Source organism: Carcharhinus amblyrhynchos, chromosome 32 (assembly GCF_965287045.1).
Source record: "Carcharhinus amblyrhynchos chromosome 32, sCarAmb.v2.hapA, whole genome shotgun sequence".
Lineage (NCBI taxonomy): Eukaryota > Metazoa > Chordata > Chondrichthyes > Carcharhiniformes > Carcharhinidae > Carcharhinus > Carcharhinus amblyrhynchos.
Window position 1 is genome coordinate 5,082,853 of NC_137355.1, and position 22,879 is coordinate 5,105,731.

Below are 22,879 nucleotides of genomic sequence, written 5' to 3' on the forward strand. Positions count from 1 at the left end.
TCTTTGTTCTACGTTCCCTCATGAGCGGTGACCAAGGTGATCACCAAACACCACCATGGGCACTATTAGCAGTTAAACGACATCCATTTCACTGGATAGTTGAACCAGTTATTAAGCCTATTCCCATCTGGTGCATTATCATTAAGAGCTAATTACACGGTAACTTTATTATTTAGTTGACTACTCCCGAGTTTTGGGTAGAATCAAAGTCACACAAATTAAATGATATATTTATTTATTGAATTATGTCTTTTGTGCAACATGAAACATCTCTTTTGGGGAATAAATGGATGAATGGTAAAGTCCCAGTGTGAGTTTATTAAAATTTGAATGTGTCCCTGATTTGTAAATGTTGTTTCGATTGGATTCCACGAGAAACTAATAGATGGTAATAATTAGAGAATCCCCATGGATATTTACTCAAAATATTTTCATGGAGAATGATATAGAGGCCTGAATTATCCCGATAATGCCAGCAAGTTACTCCATTCTCCAGAGTGGTAAGGTCATTTCAACTTTTGTGAAGGAGCTCTGATGTAACTTGAGTGTGTACCATAGAAACCCTACAGTGCAGAAAGAGGCCCTTCAGCCCATCGAGTCTGCACCGAACACAATCCCACCCAGGCCCTACCCCCATATCCCTACATATTATACCCACTAATCCCTCTAACCTAAGCATCTCAGGACACCAAGGGCCAATTTCTTAGCGTGGCAATCAACGTAGCCCACACATCTTTGGACTGTGGGAGGAAACCGGAGCATCATTCTCAAGAAGAAGCAAAGTAAGGATCGGTTTGGACTCGAAGGAGATGAAGAGTCAACAATGTTGGAAGAATCCGTTTCGCCAAAGAAGTAAAGATTCCAAACTGTTGGCTTTGCTGAAACTAGACATTCCTCCTGACCAAAATGTAGATTTAGCCCGCCTATCATTGCCCTGAATGCATTGAAATCTGAGCTCCCCATCCGAGTTAAAGCTGCCGTGAACCATTCCTTGTGCATCTTTAGTTCCAAAACTCCCAGTTCCCGCAAAAGGTGTCAGCCGCAGCTCAGTCAGTCGCAATCTCATCTCCGAGTCTGAAGTCGTGGGTTCGAGTCCCGCTCTGAGTACGTCACCCAAGCTGATAGCCCGAAGCAGAGCAGGAGGAGGTGTGGCGTCTTTCTGAAGAGAGAGAGGTCAAACCCAGATTCTGTCTATTCCTCTCCACTGGGGAGCACTGTTCCAAAGGAAAGCAGGATATTACCGCCAGTGTCCGGGTTTGCTTTATTTTCTTTCACGGGATGTGGGCATCACTGTTCCAGCCGATATTTATTACCCATTCCCCAGGGCTGTGGGCCAAGTGCTGGGATTAGGCGGGAGGTCGTGGGTGTCTTGCGTGTAAGTGCACACTGGATGGGCCGAATGACCTCTTCTGCATTCTAATTGCCCTTGAGAAGGTGCTGGTGAGCTCTTAATATTGATCGACATTAATCTCTCAGTCAACGCCGTGAGATCACCTGGTTTGTGGGAGCGTGCTAATTGGCCGCTACGTTACGCAGTAACTTCACAGCACGCCATTGGCTGTGGAATGTTTTGGGAAGCCGGTGAGAGGCGCTATGTAAATGAAGGGCTTTTCCCTCGGACGCTGGTTTGAGATGCCCCCCCCCCCCACTCCCCCAGTGTGAGTCTTTGATGAACAGCTCTGCTCCTCTGCCCTGCCCCCACAGATCCACCATCTTGCAGCAGCAATTTAATAAGACGGGGAAGATTGAGCATGCGTCGGTGGCGTTGCCAGCTGTGATGAGGCCGGGCGCAGGCGGGCCGGAGAGCTTTAACACGGGCACAATGCCAGCTCCACAGCAACAGATCCTGAGTGGGCAGATGCACCGGGGTCACATGCCCCCACTGGTAGGAGTCAGAATTACATTTCCGGACAAGTGCCCAATTTTCACTTTTCCACCAATAAGGATTTACTTCATTCGCAGTTTGGCATCAAATTATTAACGCCACAGTAAAACTATTGCACCAATTTCTTTAAAACTCTTTAATTTGCTTTCAGATTCAGTCGTTTTTGTTCCTTTAATTCAAGAGTTTTAATGGTTTCGCCATTGAATCATGCACAGATTTAAGTTGATTAATACACATCTTTTAGTTTGGAAAAGAAATGTGGTTGCATTATTCTAACCTGCTTTGCTAATTTGCTCTGCGTAACAGACATCAGCACAGCAAGCATTAATGGGAACCATTAACTCCAGTATGCAGGCAGTTCAACAGGCCCAGTCTGACCTCACTGAGATCGATAATTTACCCCCCCTGGGCCAAGACATGGTGAGTTTGACGGCTGCTGAGGTTTCCCCACCTCGCACCTTGATTAAAACGTTCATTGTTCTCTCAACTTTTTGTAATAGCAACGTGATGGGTCTGAGTTTCTGTTCAGTGATTTTTTTTTCTCTCTCTCTCTGGTCAATTGCATTTGTGGTGTACATTACCAGCGGTTTTACAGCTTGTTCCTGTCCCCTGAGGGGGGGGTGGGAACTGATCTTGCATATCACCCATCTTCTTTACAAAACCATGGGTTTCAATGGGAATTGTGACCTGTTGGTGTCCATAAAGAGGTCACAGTTGTCACCAACACCAGGGCAGATAGCATCGTCAATGGACCAGCAGTCCAGAGACCCCGGGTAATGCTCGGGGGACCCGGATTCCAATCCCAACACAGCAGATGGTGAAATTTAAATCCAGTAAAGATCTGGAATTAAGGATCTACTGATGACCCATCTGGTTCACTGATGCTCCTTTAGGGAAGGAAATCTGCCACCCTTACCCAGCCTGGCCTACACGTGACTCCAGAGCCACAGCAATGTGGCTGACTCTTAAAATTAGGGATAGGCAATAAATGATGTAGTAAGAAGTCTGACAACACCAGGTTTAAGTCCAACCAGTTTATTTGATAGTAATCCCACAAGCCTGTGTGGAAAGTTCTGATCAGAGAAATGCATATAAAGATTCCACACACCTGACGAAGGAACACTGTTTCTGAAAGCCTGTGGGTTTACTATCAAATAAACCTGTTGGACTTTAACCTGGTGTTGTCAGACTTCTTACTGTGTTTACCCCAGTCCAACGCCGGCATCTCCACATCAATAAACGATGGCCAGTGACACCCGCATCCCCCAAACAAACAAAAATAAGGACTGGAAGTCCACTGGTAATGGTTTGGGTGGCACGGTAGCACAGTGGTTAGCACTGCTACTTCACAGCTCCAGGGTCCTGGGTTCAATTCCCGAGCTCGGGTCACTGTCTGTGTGGAGTTTGCACATTCTCCTCGTGTCTGCGTGGGTTTTCTCCGGGTGCTCCGGTTTCTTCCCACAGTCCAAAGGGTTAGGTTGTTTGGCCATGCTAAGAAATTGCCCCTTAGTGTCCAGGGATGTGTAGGTTAGAGGGATTAGTGGGTATGATATGGGGGTAGGGCCTGGGTGGGATTGTGTTCGGTGCAGACTCAATGGGCCGAAGGGCCTCTTTCTGCACTGTAGGGTTCTATGATTCTATGATTCACCCGGAGGAAACCCATGCAAACTCCACACAGACAGTGACCCGAGCCGGGAATCGAACACAGGATCCTGGAGCTGTGAAGCAGCAGTGCTAACCACTGTGCTACCGTGCTGTCCATTGGTTGTGTAGGTTCCCCTCGCCCCACAACCGCTTCCGGAACATACAGTGCATCAATTTTAACAGTGTAGTATGGACATGCAGCAGGAGCGGAACACTGTCCTACTCACATTAGCAAAAAGCACAAAATCTCTCCTCACTGATGCTCAGCCACAAAGTCATTCGAGATTGCACCATAACCACTCAGGTAATAGTTGCACCCATCGGGTACCATGCCCAACCAACATTTCCAATGAAGACCCCCAATCAAACCTTCAGGTCTCAAGGTGCTATGTTGGGCTGTTTGGATTTCATTATGAGAATGGGATTGGCATAGATTCGAATTTGATTCGATAGTGCACTGAGTTTAAAAATTGGCAAGTCATGTTGCAGCTTTATAGAACCTTAGTGAGGCCGCACTTGGAATATAGTGTTCCAATTCTGGTCGGGACACTACCAGGAGGATGTGGAGGCTTTGGAGAGGGTACAGAAAAGATTTACCAGGATGTTGCCCCTGCTATAGAGGGCATTAGCTATGAGGAGAGGTTGGAGAAACTTGGTTTGTTCTCACTGGAACGATGGAGGTTGAGGGGTGACCTGATAGAAGTCTACAAGGTTATGAGGGGCATGGACAGAGTGGATAGTCAGAAGCTTTTTCCCAGGGTGGAAGAGTCAATTACTAGGGGGGCACAGGTTTAAGGTGCGAGGGGCAAGGTTTAAAGGAGATGTACGAGGCAGATTTTTATTACGTAGAGGACAGTGGGTGCTTGGAACTCAAACATGCTCAACCCATCTCCTGTACCTCTGCCCTTTTCCCTTCCCCCTCCCAGAATCAGGATCTGCTTCCACTTTTCTATGTCCTCACTTTTTGTCCCACCAGCTTTTACATCTTCCTCTGCCAGTTACGCCAACTCTAGCACGATGTCACCCCCAAACATATCTGCTCCTCACTGACCCCATCAGCATTCCCTATGGACTTCTCCCTCCGTGACATCCTGGTCCACTCCTCCATCGCCTCCAACTCCTCACCCCCCTTCCCTCAGCACCCTCACTTGCAATTGCAGAAGGTGAAACACTTGCCCCTCCTCTCTGTCCAAGACCCCACGCCCCCCTTCCAGGTGAAGTAGCGTTTCACCTGCACTCCCCCCAGTTTAGTTTATTTTATTCGCTTCTCCCAGTGTGACCTCCTCCACACACGGGAGGCCAAACGCAGACTGGGTGACCGCCTTGTGAAACACCTTCCCTCAGTCTGCGAGCATGACCCCCCCCCGCCCCCCCACCTTCCTGTTGCTACCATTTTAACTCAGCACTTTGCTCTCAAACCCTCAGGTTTAGTTTATTTATTAGTGTCACAAGTAGGCTTACATTAACGCTGCAATGAAGTTGCAATCCCCTAATTGCCACACTCCGGCACTGGTTCAGGTACACTGAGGGAGAATTTAGCGTGGTTTCACTGAGCACTAATCTTTGGTCTCCTAGTAACACATCCCGATATCATCACCTTTTTTAGTCCATAACAATCTCTTTCGGACGTAGAACACTACAGCACAAACAGGCCCTTCGGCCCACAAGTTGAGCCGATCATATCCTACCAGGCCTATCTATAACCCTCAATCCCATTAAATCCCATGAACTCGTCCAGAAGTCTTTTAAAAGACCCCAGCGAGTTCGCCTCTACCACCACCGATGGCAGCCGATTCCACTCACTCACCACCCTCTGAGTGAAAAACTTACCCCTGACATCTCCTCTGTACCTGCTCCCCAGCACCTTAAACCTGTGTCCTCTCGTAGCGACCATTTCAGCCCTGGGAAATAGCCTCCGAGAATCCACCCTATCTATTCCTCTCAACATCTTATAAACCTCTATCAGGTCGCCTCTCAACCTTTGTCTCTCCAGGGAGAAGACTCCCAGCTCCCTCAACCTATCCTCATAAGGCATGCCTCCCAATCCAGGCAACATCCTTGTAAATCTCCTCTGCACCCTCTCAATAGCTTCCACATCCTTCCTGTAGTGAGGCGACCAGAACTGAGCACAGTACTCCAAGTGGGGTCTGACTAGGGTTTTATAAAGTTGCAGCATTATCTCCCGACTCCTAAACTCAATCCCTCTTGTGCCCAATGCAGCTTTGTCAATCTGTCCTCAGGTCTGACCTATCCCTGGCCTATTCTGCTCCATATTCTCCACCCCTCTCCCTCTCACTCTATCATCCATCACATTTCACCCTCTCTTCAGCTCTGAAGGAGACTCACCTGTACTTGAAACCTGAACTCTGTTTTTTCTCTCTCCACAGATGCTGACTCCCATCTCCCTCACACTCAAACCCCACTCCTCGCTGACCCTTCAGGGCTGGATAAGGCCTGATTCCTCAGGCCAGGATAGGGATTCACCCACAGACCCAGGCAATGTCTAGATACACTGCCCTGAATTTTACATTGCACCTGACTCGGAAATGTGTCAAATTGTGTGGGAAGATGCCGGGTACGTGTCCTGATGTCACCAACGCCCCTGCCAGCGTTCCGGTCAGCAGGACAGACAACTTGAAGCGTAACCTGCCAACAATCAAGTAGCCAATTTAAACTAATTAAACAACAATTGATTGGGATTTTACATAGCCTGTCTTCCTTTATCATTGGTGGATGGGACAATTGGCCAGGCGGCCTTTACATTTTAGTTACAACATCGATCCAGGTTGGGCTGAACTAAAATTAACAAATATGTCTGGGGATTGAGCTCTGTGTGTGATGCGGTTTACAGAATACTGATTAGAATGTGAGTCTTTACAGCTATTCAATTCTTAAAGATGCAGACGGTGTGAGTGGAGAGAGCGTTAAGCACAGGTTAAAGAGATGGGTATCGTCTCCAGACAGGACAGTAAATGAGATGTTACAAGCCTTCAGTGGTCACGAGCATTCAACCTCTGATCTGCTGCTCTCCAAGGCGGCCTTCACGACACACGACAGCGCAGAGTCGCTGAGCAGAAACTGATACCAAGTTCCGCACACATGAGGACGGCCTCAACAGGGATCTTGGGTTCATGTCACGCTCGCTGTAACCCCCACAACTTGCCTGGGCTTGCAAAATCTCACTAACTGTCCTGTCTGGAGACAATACACATCTCTTTAACCTGTGCTTAAAACTCTCTCCACTCACCTTGTCTGCACCTTTAAGACTTGATTAGCTGTAAAGACGCACATTCTAATCAGTATTTTGTAAACTGTGTGTGCCTTTATCGGCCCTGTTTGAGACCAGAACTCCCCACTCACCTGACAAAGGGGCAAACCACGAAAGCTTGTGGGTTTACTTTCAAATAAACCTGTTGGACTTTAACCTGGTGTTCTGAGACTTCTTACTGTGTTTACCCCAGTCCAATGCCGGCATCTCCACATTGAGATTGTGATGCCCAGACCCTCATAACACAGGTTTTCCACTGATCTTTCACAGTGTCAGCACCTCCGTCTGACAGCTCTGCCGAGATTGCCCCCTCTCCCCAAGGGGGCATTTTGGAAACGCCATCCCACAGCCTCCCTATTCTGGGTGTTTGCCCTCTTCCTGCCCTCTCCCACAGCACTCAACCTTTCACAGGGTGTGTTTCACCTCACCTGGCTCTGAATTGGCCAGTGAACATAGTAAAGAACAAAGAAAATTACAGCAGAGATCTGGCCCTTCGGCCCTCCGAGTTTGTACTGAACATGCTGCCCTAATAATATTTTGTTGACAATGTGATCTTGAGCAGGAGCGAGATTCATATCCGTTCCAGGCCTGACAGACCTCGGGTGTGTCCCAGCTGTAAAATTCAGGCCACCAAACCATTAAATAATCGAATCATAGACAGATGCAGCACAAAAGGAGGTCATTCAGTCTGTTGACTGTTTGATAGAGATAGCTAATTAATCCCAATCTTTGCTCTCTCCATATTCCATTCCATTAGTGCTCTGTTGGAAACCAATTAGTTTTGTCCTGATTTGATTTGATTTATTATTGCCGCATGCATTGTGATGTAGTGAAAAGTATTCTTTCTTGTGCGCGGTACAGACAAAACATACTGTTCATAGAGTACGTAGGGGAGAAGGAATATTGTGTCACTGTCATAGCTAGGGTGTAGAGAAAGATCAGCCTAGTATGTGCAGGTCCGTTCAAAAGTCTGAAAGAAAAACAGAAAATGCTGGAAAATCTCAGCGGGTCTGACAGCGTCTGTGGAGAGAGAATAGAGCCAACGTTTCGGGTCTAGAGCTCGTTGAGTCATCTAGACTCGAAATGTTGGCTCTATTCTCTCCCCTTCGGCCCTGCAAGCCAGCACCGACCATGCTGCCCAACTCAAACCCCAAAGATCAAATACAATTACAAGGATAAAGAAAATTGCAACGTTTTCCAACATTTTCTGTTTTGGTTTCAGATTCCAGCATCAGCAGTGTTTTGCTTTAATCCATTCATAAGTCCGACGGCAGCAAGAGAAAAGCTGTTCTTGAATCGGTTGGTACGTGATCTCAGACTTATTAATCTTAGTCCTGACTGAAGAAGGTGGAAGAGAGAATGTCCGGGGCATGTGGGATCCTTGATCACGCTGGCTGCTTTGCCAAGGCAATGGGAAGTATAGACGAAGTCAAATGATGGGAGGCTGGTTTGAGTGCTGAACTGGGCTACGTTCACAACCCTTGCAGTTTTGCGCAGAGGAGGAGCCATACCAAACTATGATACAACCAGAAAGAATACTTTTTATGGTGCATCTGTAAAAGTTGGTGAGAGTCATAACGAACATGCGAAATTTTCTTTGTCTTCTGAGAAAGTAGAGGTGTTGATGGGCTTTCTTAACTAGAGTGTCGGCATTGGGGGGGTCACCAGAACAGGTTGTTGGTGATCTGGACACCTAGAAACCTGAACCCCTTGGCCATTATTAGGATGGTTATTCTCTCTAAGTGTTTCACCCTCACCAACTATCGAATGGCTGGTCTGTAGATGTTGGGTTTCTCCCCTCACCTTTAATTGAACCTTTGCAACTTTCCTGTACTGATAGCACCCCTGTATCCTTGGAAGGTTGTGGTCAGAACATTTGCAATTTCCCTCAGTATAACTCAGAGCAGGTGAACTTCCTGCTTTGGGAACTGCCAACTATCTAAATCCCTCCTCTTTTTTCATCTTATTCACGGGAAGTAGTCTCACAACACCAGGTTAAAGTCCACAGGTTTATTCGGTAGCACGAGCTTTTGGAGCACTGCCCCTTCATCAGGTAAGTGTAGGATTTGTTTCACAAACAGAGCATGTATAGACACGAACTCAAATTACAAGATAATGGTTGAAATGCGAATCTTTGCAGGCAATCAAGTCTTAAAAGTACAGACAGTGTGAGTAGAGAGAGGATTAAGCACAGGTTAAAGAGATGTGTATTGTCTCCATATAGGACAGTTAGTGAGATTTTGCAAGCCCAGGCAAGTCATGGGGGTTACAGATAGTGCGACATGAACCCAAGATCCCGGTTGAGACCGTCCTCGTGTGCGGAACTTGGCTATCAGTCTCTGCTCAGCGACTCTGCGCTGTCGTGTGTCGTGAAGGCCACCTTGGAGAACGTTTACCCGAAGATCAGAGGCCGAATGCCCGTGACCGCTGAAGTGTTCGCCAACAGGAAGGGAACAGTCTTGCCTGGTGATTGTCGAGTGGGGAAGTGTTCCTGTTGGCGAACACTTCAGCAGTCATGGGCATTCAGCCTCTGATCTTCAGGTAAATATTCTTACAATATTACAATATTAAGGGTGTCGAAGTTTGCAGGGTGACTTGGACAGGTTGCAGAGCTGGGCCGCGAGGTGGCGGATGGAGTTTAATGCGGAGAAGTGTGAGGTAATCCATTTCGGTAGGAATAACAGATGTGTTGAGTATAGGGCTAACGGGAGGACTTTGAATAGAGTGGAGGAGCAGAGGGATCTAGGTGTATGTGTACATAGATCCCTGAAAGTTGGGAATCAAGTAGATAAGGTTGTTAAGAAGGCGTACGGTGTCTTGGCGTTTATTGGTAGGGGGATTGAATTTAGGAGTCGCAGCGTCATGTTGCAACTGTACACAACTCTGGTGCGGCCGCACTTGGAGTACTGTGTGCAGTTCTGGTCCCCACATTATAGGAAGGATGTGGAGGCTTTGGAGAGGGTGCAGAGGAGGTTTACCAGGATGTTGCCTGGTATGCAGGGGAGGTCCTATGAGGAGAGACTGAGGGATTTGGGGTTGTTTTCACTGGAAAGAAGGCGGCTAAGAGGGGATCTTATAGAAACATATAAGATGATTAGAGGTTTAGATAGGGTGGATGGTGATAGCCTGTTTCCTCGGATGGAGAAATCTAGCACGAGGGGGCATGGCTTTAAATTAAGGGGGGGTAGTTATAGGACGGATGTCAGGGGCAGGTTCTTTACCCAGAGGGTGGTGAGGGACTGGAATGCCCTGCCTGCTGCAGTTGTAAATGCGCCTAGTTTGGGGGCGTTTAAGAGATTGGTGGATAGGTTTATGGACGAAAAGGGATTGGTTTAGATTAGTGGGTCAATGTTTTTTTTTTAAAAATAAGACTGGTCGGCGCAACATTGTGGGCCGAAGGGCCTGTTCCGCGCTGTAATGTTCTATGTTCTATGTTCTATTACTGTCTCTGAATTTCTTCTTTTATTCTCTCAAATATTCTTTAAATTGCGAGGAATTGAAGATACCCAACCATAGTTTGATTTGCCACCCCAATCATTCACAACAGACTGAAAAAACAATACAAAACCTCAATGTTCAAGAAAGTTCAACTCTGCCTGTGCTTTGAGGAAGGCTCTAACATACTGTAATTTAAAGAAGAATGGCTGGATACCTTTTAGAAAGAGTCGGGCAATTGCCGTAAGAAGTCTCACAACACCAGGTTACAGTCCAACAGATTAATTTGGAATCATGAGCTTTCAGAACTGTACAAGACTCTGGTGCGGCCGCACTTGGAGTATTGTGTGCAGTTCTGGTCCCCACGTTATAGGAAGGAAGTGGAGGCATTGGAGAGGGTGCTGAGGAGGTTTACCAGGATGTTGCCTGGTATAGAGGGGAGGTCCTATGAGGAGAGACTGAGGGATTTGAGGTTGTTTTCGTTAGAAAGAAGGCAGCTACGAGGGGACCTTATTGAAACATATAAGATGATTAGAGGTTTAGATAGGGTGGACAGTGATAGCCTTTTTCCTCGGATGGAGAAAGCTAGCACGAGGGGGCATAGCTTTAAATTAAGGGGTGGTAGTTATAGGACGGATGTCAGAGGTAGGTTCTTTACCCAGAGGGTGGTGAGGGATTGGAATGCCCTGCCTGCTGCAGTTGTAGATGCGCCTAGTTTGGGGGCGCTTAAGAGATCCGTGGATAGGTTTATGGATGGTAAGGGTTTGGTTTAGGTTAGAGGGTCATTGCTTTTTAACTGGTCGGCACAACATCGTGGGCCGAAGGGCCTGTTCTGCGCTGTAATGTTCTACGTTCAGAGCACAGCTCCTTCATCAGCTGAATAGAGAGGTAGGTTCACAAACACAAATAAAAAGACAGAGGCACAAAGCAAGATAATGGCTGGAATCAGCATGAAAATGTCCAAGGAATGAACCCACCGTCTGTAATTAACTAGTAAGGCTAAAGATCGTTTCAAACTTAAAAAGCATATAATTATGCAAAGAAATGTGGAAGGTCAGAAGATTGGACAAAACATAAGGAACAACTAGAAGATTAATTAAGCTGATCGGTGTAACAAATTGTCCCTAAATTATTTTCCCCTTAATCTGCTTTCCAATGGGGGGTACCATAGCATAGACATGGGTCAAGGGTGGAGGAGGAAAAACACATTGTTAAGATGGTGGCGTGGGCTCGTTGGGCCAAAGGGCCTGTCTCCCGTGCTGTGTTGTTCTTTGTTCTTTGTTTGTTGAGTGAAAAGTTAGACACGAGAGGCAGGTAAGTAAATGGAGCACTCAATATCGATAGTGCAAGGTTCTACAAACAACAGTGAGGATAAAGGCCAGCCAGGTCAGGATCTCTGCTCCCCGGACAATATTTATATCCAATAAGGTTTAGCTTAACGTCTAATCTGAAAGATGGCACATCTGACAGTTCAGCACTCTCTCTGTACTGCACTGAAAGAGTCAATCTAGATTGACACTCAAGTCTCTTGACTGGGGAATGGCACTCCTCCTTAGAATGGACCTGATGGTGAAAGCATTGCTGATAAACTCTTGCAGGCATTAGTGATCTCAATGGAATTGAGGAGAACAATGTGGAATAATCCGGCATGGCGTGAATACATCTATCAATGAAATCTATCAGATTTCTCTCATTTCTGCACTTGCATTCTTGAAAAAAAGACAGCACAACTCGTTCTGTGCAAGACCGCTCTGTCAGGCAAACCTTTGTGTTTGGAGATGTTGCTCAAATCTTTCTCAAAGTCCTTCAAAGTGCTGCGTCCTTCAAGAGCTCTTGAAGCAGAGGCCAATAGTTTCTACCTCTCCTCTGCTCACCTCGGCTCCTTCCATAAGCAATAGAAAACTTACCGACGAACAAATTCTCCCTCAGTGGAGAATGGGTTTGAAATGTAAATGAGAATGATCTTCCTGAAAAGACGCAGTCCTCTCGCACGTTTCTACAGCAAGAGCACAACTTTCCAAAACAGAATGGCCTCCTTCTGGGGTGGCATGGTGGTTAGCACTGCTACCTCACAGCACCAGGGAACCGGCTTCAATTCCAGCCTTGGGTCACTGTCTGTGCGGAGTTTGCACATTTGCCCCGTGTCTGCGTGGGTTTCCTCTGGGTGCTCCGGTTTCCTCCCACAGTCCAAAGATGTGCGGGTTAGGTTGATTAACCTTAGTGTCAGGTGGATTAGCAGGGTTCATGTGTGGGGGTTACGGGGATAGGGCCTGGGTGGGATTGTGGTCGGTGCACTCAGTGACCCAATGACCTCCTTCTGCACTGTGGGGTTTCTATTCTATGATTCCAGCAATAGGAATTCCCTGGCCCCTTTGCAACCAAATCGTTATTTTTACTATTTCACCAACTTGCAGGAATGAATGTTTTGCAGCAAGTTCAATCTCCTTGATCTGCTTTAGCCAAATTCCCAATCACGTGCCGTGTTTCATCTTCAATATCTGCCTTTTGAGAAATAGTGATTATCTTTGTTATGATAGGATCTGGGAAATGAGTCATTCCTTCCTGGACTCTATAATTTCAAAGTGTTCAATAAGCTATGTAAACTACAAAATAAGCCCAGTGTAAACCACAAAATGATTTGGCTGTTTTGTTTTTTTCTTCCCTGTTATCGAATTCTGAGTATCTTTTTCAATTCAGTATTTAAACTATTGATGATTTCTCTTTAAACTACTGAGTAACCATGGCAGTACAAAGAACAACACAGCCCGGGAAACAGGCTCCTTGGCCCAACGAGCCCACGCCGCCATTTCAACATTGTGAGTCCCCTCTTCCACCCATGACCCTTGTCTACGCTTACAGCACTCCACATTGGAAACCAGATTGAGGGGAGACTAATTTAGGGACAATTTGTTACACCAATCAGCCTAAGGGCACATCTTTGGGGGTGTGGGAGGAAACCGGAGCACCCGGAGAAAACCCACGCAAGCACGGGGAGAATGCGCAAACTCCCACAGACACCGGCCCAAATCCATGTGTCTGCACAGCAATCAGTGATAGTCACTGAGCTGTCATGTTGCCCAGCATCTGGTCCAGTTTAAGCACACACTAACAACAGGAAGTACTAGGCTACTCTCGAAACATCCAAGAGCAGCCCTCGTACGACCCACCACGTGTATGCCCCTCGTTGGAAAACAAGGCAGACCGAATCACCTGTGGATTAAAAGAGAATTTGCAGATGACACAAAACTTGGAAGCATTTTGAACTGAGACTTTGGAATTTTGGAACTGAAGTTGAGAGAGTGAGGTGATCTGATCCATCAGTGAATCTTGCAATCAGCAGAGATCTGCCCAGTCTTGAGTGCGTTACAATCTCCTAATAACTCCACAGGTTGGAATAGTATGGATGGCCGATTTCCCACCCCCAACACCTGAAGGCTCGATGGGAATCACATCCCCACCAACACCACTAGGAACTGGCACCAGGACAAGACTTCAACCCCAAACTGGAGAGGAGATCCCATCTTAATCCCAGTGGTGCCGTATTTGAGTGCTGGCAGCCACCTCCTGCACCTGCATCCCCCCAGCCCTACCCCAATGGCCAAGAGCAAATAGAAGCTGGATTTCACATTTTAGATAGCAGTTTCAGGGGGTTGGGGGGGCGGGGGTTGGTGGTGTTGGGTCAAGTTTTAGAGACAGTGGAATGAGTTAAGTTTAAAGTTTATTAGTGTCACAAGTAGGCTTACACGGGCGGCACAGTGGTTAGTGCTGCTGCCTCACTGCGCCAGGGACCCGGGTTCGATTCCCAGCTCGGGTCACTGTCTGCGTGGAGTCTGCACGTTCTCCCCGTGTCTGCGTGGGTTTCTTCCGGGTGCTCCGGTTTCCTCCCACTGTCCAAAGATGTGCGGGTTAGGTGCATTGACCCGAACAGGTGCCGGGAGTGTCGGCGACTAGGGGATTTTCACAGTAGCTTCATTGCAGTGTTAATGTAAGCTTTACTTGTGACTAATAAATAAAATTTATATCAATACTGCAATGAACAAAGAACAACACGGGAAACAGGCCCTTCGTCCCAGTGAACCCGTGCCGCCATCTAACAATGTGTTTCTCCTCCTCCACCCATGTCTATGCTTATGGTTCCCCCATTGGAAACCAGATTAAAGGGATTCCCCTAGACTTCACACGCTGGTGCCTGTTCGGGTACACTGAGGGAGAATTTAGCACGGCTAATGCACCTTAACCAGTCTTTCTGACTGTGGGAGGAAACCGGAGCATCCAGAGGAAACCCACGCAGACACGGAGAGAATGTGCAGATTCTGCAGACAGACAAGCCAGGAATCGAACCCGGGTCCCTGGCACCCTGAGGCAGCAGTGCTAACCACTGTACCACCGTGCTTCCCTGGCTTGTTCCCCCTCCCAAGTTTATTAGCAACCAAACCCCCAGCAAAGAGACAGGTTCCCCTCTCAGTTGCCATGTTCCTGCGGAGCGTCATTCCAGTCTCTCATTGAATCAGTACGGGCTGAGTGTTTAAGAGGATGGTGGTGTATTTTTTAATGAGCTGCTTGTCAGCCTTGCTCTCCGCTTGTGTAGACACAATTACATCACTCGAAAACCTTAATGAGGGGAAAAAAAAACATCAAACAATTACAAAGGAGTGTGATTAACCTCCTCGGGGGTTTAATTTGCTCTTAGCTTACTGAGTGCCTGTTTAATTAGAGTTAAATTTTATTTCTTGTGTTGGCAAATCACAGCATCATTCAGTTTGCCCGAGCATTTTCTCTCAGCTTAATAACCAGGCCAGTAACACCTGCTGAATCATCCTAAATGGACACGCACTGGTCTGGTTAATGTCAGCATCAAATGGATATAATACACTCACCCCTATTTTAATGAATTTTATATTCCTCTTTTCCCCTCTCGCACCCCCCTTGTCCAGAAAGCGTGTCATCTGCAGCTCCGACCAGTTTAAACCCACCTGCTGATTTTTAACTTCATCCGAGACATTCTGTTGAAGAGCGAATCCCATCCCTCTTTCTACGGGGAAAGTGAGACTGAGAGGCTGACGGAAATAAGACCATAAGATATAGGAGCACAAATAGACCATTCAGCCCATCGAGTCTGCTCCGCCATTCCATCATGGGTGATACGATTCTCATCGTCAGAAGTCTCACAACACCCGAAGTCCAACAGGTTTTGCAACTCAGCCAATGTTGCCTACCTGATACTCTGCAGGAAAGGATGTCCCGAAGCATGGTACACTGGGGAGACCATGCAGACACTACGACAACGGATGAATGAACATCGCTCGACAATCACCAGGCAAGACTGTTCTCTTCCTGTTGGCGAACACTTCAGCGGTCACAGGCATTCGGTCTCTGATCTTCGGGTAAACGTTCTCCAAAGCGGTCTTTACGACAGCGCAGAGTCGCTGAGCAGAGACTGATAGCCAAGTTCTGCACACATGAGGATGGCCTCAACCGGGATCTTGGGTTCTTGTCACACTATCTGTAACCCCCGTGACTTGCCTGGGCTTGCAAAATCTCACTTACTGTCCTGTCTGGAGACAATACACATCTCTTTAACCTGTGCTTAACCCTCTCTCCACTCACATTGTTTGTATCTTTAAGACTTGATTAGCAGATTAGCTGTAAAGACTCGCATTCTAGTCAGTATTCTGTAAACTGGGTATGCCTTTATATGCTCTGTTTGTGATCAGAACCTTCCACACACTTGACGAAGGAACAGCATTCCTACAGCTTGTGGCGTTTACTACCAAATACATCTGTTGGACTTTAACCTGGTGTTGGGAGACTTCTTACTGTGTTTACCTCAGTCCAACACCGGCATCTCCACATCATGATTCTCATCCCCATTTTCCCAGCTTCTCCTGATAATCCTTGATCCTCTTATTGATCAAGAGCCTATCTATCTTGTCTTAAAGACACTCAACGATCAGGCCTCCGCAGCCTTCTGCGGCAAAGAGTTCCGCATATTCACCACTCTCTGGCTGAAGAAATTCCTCCTCATCTCAAAGAGAGAGAGGAAATGACCCTGTCAGCGAGATTAAAAATATCAGAATGGCGAGGCTTGAAGTCCTGAAACGCAAATTTGTGAAGCATTCCATTTTTTTTTAACAAGATAATGAAGGGGATGGATAGGGTAGAGGTAGAGAGATTCTTCCTGCTTAGAAAGGATAGCAGGACTAGAGGGCACAGCCTCAAGATAAGGGGGGGGGAGAAGTTTAGATCGGAGTTGAGGAGGAACTTCTTCACTCAAAGGGTGGTGAATCTCTGGAATTCTCTGCCCGTTGAAGTGGTGGAGGCTACCTCGCTAAATATATTTAAGTCACGGGTAGATAGGTTTCTGATAGACAGGGGAATTAAGGGTTATGGGGAGAAAGCGGGAAAGTGGAACTGATCCACTTCAGATCAGCCATGATCTTATTGAATGGCGGGGCAGGCTCGAAGGGCTAGATGGCCGACTCCTGCTCCTATTTCTTATGTTCTTATGTCCTGTCCGTACTGTGAAGCCCGCTGAATTTCATGATGTCATCATGTCTGACACTATGGGGGCAATTATCATCGGGGTGGGGGGGAGATAAGTATAACCCTGGGGGGGGGGGGGGGGGAGATGGAAAAGGGACATACCTGGCACCCTGGCAATGCCAAACTTAAACATGTCACCCCCAATCTCCGTGTTGCTGGATCTGTCAGGTCCCACCCCACTAGAGTTACGTCGGAAACCATGGCCCCAGATTCTCTGTGTGCAGAGTGCCGGGAATCTGGAGAGAAGACTCGGATCTGGAGCTGGAGAGAGACACACCAGTCTTCTCACTGAAACTGACGCTTTGAGAGACTATTGGAAAATGCCACACTGTGAGAGTGAATAAACAGAGAAAATGCCAACCCCCCCAACACCCAAAGAGAGAATGATTCCTGTCAGTGTTCAGACCGAGTCCATCAGAGTACATCCCACACCCTGGGCCCAGGTTGTCCTGGGAACTGTTAGAGGGTGTGATATCCTTCAACTCACCCCCTTGCACAGGCCAAACTGGGGTTTGAGTTGAGGCTGAGAGAGTCAGAGAGGTCAATGCCCAAATTAGTATTCTTATCTTCCTATCCCGCTACCTTCAGGAGTTTGTGAACATGTATCCCAAAGCCCCATTGTTCCTCCATATCCCTCAGAATCCCATTATTCAGTGCACATTCCTTGCCTTATTTGCATTCCCTCAGACTTTCGAAGCCCTACAGCGCGAAAGGAGGACATTCGGCCCATCGTGTCTGCACCGACAACAATCCCATGCGCACTGCCCCCATCCCCCCACATCACCGGCCTCTTGATGCCTTCTCTGAACAACCCCCCCTCCTCCCCCAGTGGCTGGCCTCCCCAAACTCCCCCCCCCCCCCCGCCCCCACCAAATCGTCGGCATCCCTGACCCCTCTCCCCCCCCCCACCCCCTCCCCATGTCTAGCCTCAACACCCCCTCCCCTCCCTCAGTGGCTGGCTTCCCCAACCCCATGCCCCTCCCCAATTGTCGGCCTCCTTGATCCCTCCCCCCCAACCCCCTCCCCATGTCCAGGCTCAACATCCTTCCCCCCCCCACTTCTCCCTCAGTGGCTGGCCTCCCCAACACCACCCCTCCCCCCAATCATTGGCCTTTCTGACCCCTCCCCCTAACCTCTTCCCCACGTCCAGCCTCAACACTCCCTCCCCCCCTCACCCAGTGGCTGGCCTCCCCAACCTCAACGCCCTCCCCAATCGTCAGCTTCCCTGACCCCTCCCTTCCAACCCCCTCCCCATGTCTATCCTCAACACCCCTCGCCCCAGGCTTTGAGGATGGTGAGAATAAGGCATATTGGAGATGGATTGAGAGTCATACAGAGAGACTTTACTATAAGGCACGTGAATCATTCTCACAGGGTTGGTGGTGCAGAAAGAGACAGACATGCCCGCTCCATACAGGTTACAGACTCTGGAAGGAGATCAAAGCTTCCCTCTCCAAGCTCAGCATTAGCACATTATCCTTCCTTCCCTTTACTCACTCATTCAGACACAGATTCTCAGATAAGTGCAGAGTAATAGGGAATAGAGATGTTTCACTTCAGTTGTATTGGGTGTTGGTGAGGCCACACCTGGAGTATTGGGCGCAGTTTTGCTGTCCTTATCTTTCTTAGATCATAGAACCCTACAGTGCAGAAAGAGGCCATTCGGCCCATCGAGTCTGCACCGAACACAATCCCACCCAGGCCCTACCCCCCATATCCCTACATATTATACCCACTAATCCCTCTAACCTACACATCCCTGGACACTAAGGGACAATTTCTTAGCACGGCCAATTAACCTAACCTGCACATCTTTATCTGTGGAAGGATGTTCTTGCCGATTAGAGAATTCAGCAAAGGTTTACCAGGTCTGTGCCCTAGCACGGCAGGTCTGTCATATGCTAAATCGATTAGGATTATGTTCATTGAAGGTTTAGAAGAGTGAAATCTCATAGAAACTTATGAAATTCTAACAGGATTAGACAGGGTAGATTCAGAAAGAATGTTCCCGATGGTGGGGGGTCCAGAATTAGGGTAGGGGGTAAACCTTTTAGGATGTGAGGAGAAATTTCTTCACCTAGGTGGTAGTGAATGTGTGGAATTCACTCTCACAGGAAGTAGTTGAGGCTAAAATGTTGTCTGGCTTCAAGAAGAAATTAGATATCGCTCGTGGGGATGGAGGGATATGGGAGGAAGGGAAATTAGGATATTCAGTTCAATGATCAGCCATGATCATGGTGGAGCAGGCTCGAAGGGCCAAATGGCCTATTCTTGCTAACGGTTTCTATGTTCCTATGTACCTCTTGCCTTGTAAGCTCCCTGAAGTGATATTTATTGTCAGAATTCCACCAAAATGTTCTCCTTTTTTATTTCAGCTCTTGAAGAGGAAAAGCCAAAGGATAAAATCTGTCCCAGGGCCCTACACCGTCAGCTCACCCCCAAAGCCACACTGGAAATTTCCCGCACGAGTGCACCCGATTTTGGGGATGAATGAAGTGAGTTGCAAGAGGGAATAATGAATGAGCCACAGGGCTCTGGCGAGACAAAGGAGGAAAGTGGCCTATTTGAGGATGTTGATCTCAAGTTGATCTCCAGGAGGTGAAATAATGGAGGTGTGGTCTTTTGGAAAGTCAGGGATAGCATGCTCATAGAATCATAGAACAGAATCTCTACAGGAAGCCATTCGGCCCATCGAGCCGGCACTAACAAGTTAGCCCTATCCCCATAACCCCACGTATTTTATCCTACTAATCCCACTGACACTAAGAGGCAATTTAGCATATCCAATCAACCTAACCCACACATCTTTGGACTATGAGAGGAAACCAGAGCACACGGAGGAAACCCATGCAGACACGGGGAGAACATGCAAACTCCACAGTCAGTCACCTGAGGCCGGAATTGGTCCCCGGTGCTGTGAGGCAGCCGTGCTAACCACTGTACCACCATACCACCCAAACCCTGGGGAAATGGCAAACTTCAGCTTTTTTTATTCATTTGTAGGACATGGGCCAGCATTTATTGCCCATCCCTAGTTGCCCTTGGAGGGAAGTTGAGAGTCAACCACATCGCTGTGGCTCTGGAATCACATGTAGGCCACACCGGGGTAAGGAGAGCAGATTCCCTGAAGGACATTAGTGAACCAGATGGGTTTTTCCGACAATTGACAATAGTTTCATGGTCATCAGTAGATTCCAGATTTTTTCAATTGAATTTAAATTCCACCTTGGTCGGATTCGAACATGGGTCCCCAGAGCATTAGCTGAGTTCCTGGATTAGTAATATTCGTAATATATATAACAATATATACGTGGTGTGATCAGCAAGTTTGCAGATGACACAAAGATGGCAGAGTGGCGGATAGTGAGAAGGAGTGTCAGGCAACACAGCAGGATATAGATAGGCTGGTATACTGGGCAGATAAAAGGCAGATGGAATTTAATCCTGATAAATGCGAGGTGATGCATTTTGGAAGGAATAATGTAGGGAGGAGTTACATGATAAAGGGTAGACCTATTAAGAGTATAGAAATGCAGAGGGACCTGGGAGTGCAAGTGCACAAGTCTCTGAAGATGGCAACCCAGGTGGAGAAGGTTATGAAGAAAGCTTATGGAATGCTAGCCTTTATAGGAAGGAGTATAGAGTACAAGAGCAGCGTCTAATGCTGCAGTTGTACAGGACATTGGTTAGACCGCATTTGGAGTACTGCGTCCAGTTCTGGTCACCTTACTACTGGAAGGATGTGGAGACCCTGGAGAGAGTGTAGAGGAGGTTTACCAGGATGCTGCCTGGTATGGAAGGACTGGGTTTTGAGGAAAGATTGGGTAAATTGGGGCTGTTTTCCTTAGAAAGACGGGGATTGAGGGTGGATCTAATAGAGGCGTATAAGATTATGAAGAGTATAGATAGAGTAAACAGTGGCAGGCTTTTTAAGAACATAAGAACATAAGAAATAGGAGCAGGAGTAGGCCATCTAGCCCTTCGAGCCTGCCCCGCCATTCAATAAGATCATGGCTGATCTGTTGTGGCTCAGTTCCACTTTCCCGCCCTCTCCCCATAACCCTTAATCCCCTCTCTTATCAAGAACCCATCAACCCGCTTCTTAAAAATATTTAGCGAGGCAGCCTCCACCACTTCAACGGGCAGAGAATTCCAGAGATTCACCACCCTTTGAGTGAAGAAGTTCCTCCTCAACTCCGTTCTAAACCGCCTCCCCTTTATCTTGAGGCTGTGCCCCCTAGTCCTACTGTCTTTTTTGAGCGGGAAGAGTCTCTCCACCTCTATCCTATCCATCCCATTCATCATCTTATACGTCTCAATGAGATCTCCCCTCATTCTTCTAAACTCTAACGAGTACAAGCCTAGTTTATTCAGCCTCTCCTCATAGCTCAATCCCCTCAACTCCGGTATCAGCCTAGTAAACCTCCTCTGCACTCCCTCCAGGGCCAAAATATCCTTGCGCAGGTGCGGCGCCCAAAACTGCACACAGTACTCCAGCTGCGGCCTCACCAATGCCCTATACAGCTGCAGCAAGACCTCCCTACTTTTATATTCAATCCCCCTCGCTATGAAGGCCAGCATCCCATTCGCCTTCCTGACCACCTGCTGCACCTGCAAGCTGGGTTTTTGCGACTCATGCACAAGGACCCCGAGGTCCCTCTGCACCGTCGCCTGCTGCAGTTTTTCGCCACGTAAGTAATAGTCCTTCCTACCATTCTTCCTACCAAAGTGGACCACCTCACACTTGCCAACATTAAATTCCATTTGCCATTTCCTGGCCCATTCGCCCAGCCTATCTAGATCCTTCTGCAGACTCTCCACACCCTAGATTGGAGACACGAGGGGCCACGCGCTTAGGGTGAGGGGGGTGAGGTATAATTTGGATACTAGAGGAAGGTTTTTCACACAGAGGGTTGTGGGGGTATGGGATACACTGCCAAGTAAGGTGGTGGAGGCAGGCACGCTGGACTTGTTTAAGGATTACTTAGATAGGCACATGAGTGAAACAGGGATGGAGGGTTATAGGAGACTGTTTTAAATAAGGATCAGAGCCTCGGGACGATACTGGAAATCAACTGTTACATGTGTTGATGTTTTTCTCTTTTAATCCACAGGTTTCCAATGGGGGTACCATACGCGCGCACACGGGTCAAGGTAGGTGTAGGAAAATGCTTTGTTGGGATGGCGGCGTGGGCTCGTTGGGCCGAAGGGACTGTTTCCCGTGCTGGGTTGTCCTTTGTTCTTTGTAGGTGTGTCGGTCCACCTTGTTGTCTAACAAGGGGCGTACACGCGGTGGGTCGTGCGTGGGCTGCTCTTGGGTGTTTCGAGAGTTGTACTTCGCGTCATTGTGTGTGCTTAAACTGGACCAGCAGACGGGCACCACAACAGCTCAGTGACTATCACTGTTTGCTGTGCAAAATACATGGATTTGGGCCGGTGTCTGTGGGAGTTTGCGCATTCTCCCCGTGCTTGCGTGGGTTTTCTCCGGGTGCTCCGGTTTCCTCCCACACCCCAAAGATGTGCTTTTAGGCTGATTGGTGTAACAAATTGTCCCTAAATTATTCTCCCCTCAATCTGCTTTCCAATGTGCCATAAGCGTAGACAAGGGTCAAGGGTGGAAGAGGAAAAGCACATTGTTAAGATGGTGGCGCGGGCTCGTTGGGCCGAAGGGCCTGTTTCCCGTGCTGTGTTGTTCTTTGTTCTTTGTTTAATACAGACTAAGTTGATTTATTATTGACGCATGTATTGGTTGGTGTACAGTGAAAAGTATTGTTTCTTGCGAGCTATACAGACAAAACACATGGTGTAAATAGGGAGAAGGAAAGGAGAGGGTGCAGAATATAGTGTTACGGATACAGAGTGAAGTGACCTGTCTCTGTGAGCTCCTACCTCAGAACTTTGAGGCTTTTCTCCTCATACTGACCCAATTTTGCCTTCCCGCCAAATCCAATGAACTTTCGAATGGCTTGCCACATTTGACAGGCCAGTATGATGTGTGAGGATGGAGAGAAACCCCCTCCATCGTCCAGCTGCTCCACTCCTGCAAGCGGCTGTTCTAGACCCTGGAGTCTGGAAGAAGTCACGGACATTTCCTATCCTGTGTG

The 22,879-nt window shown here is 47.7% G+C and overlaps 1 protein-coding gene across 1 annotated transcript in view; it reads left to right on the top strand.

Moving 5' to 3' along the window:
• The first annotated feature begins 765 nt into the window (after positions 1-765).
• Positions 766-22,879, top strand: part of LOC145360650 (talin-2-like) — a 73,639-nt gene continuing 51,525 nt past the window's right edge. Inside the window, exons 1-4 of the mRNA XM_080215998.1 lie at positions 766-852; positions 1,705-1,885; positions 2,192-2,305; positions 8,020-8,100. Of these exons, the coding sequence (XP_080072124.1) occupies positions 824-852; positions 1,705-1,885; positions 2,192-2,305; positions 8,020-8,100 (405 nt within the window). The 5' untranslated portion in view covers positions 766-823. The remainder of the gene's footprint in view (positions 853-1,704; positions 1,886-2,191; positions 2,306-8,019; positions 8,101-22,879) is intronic.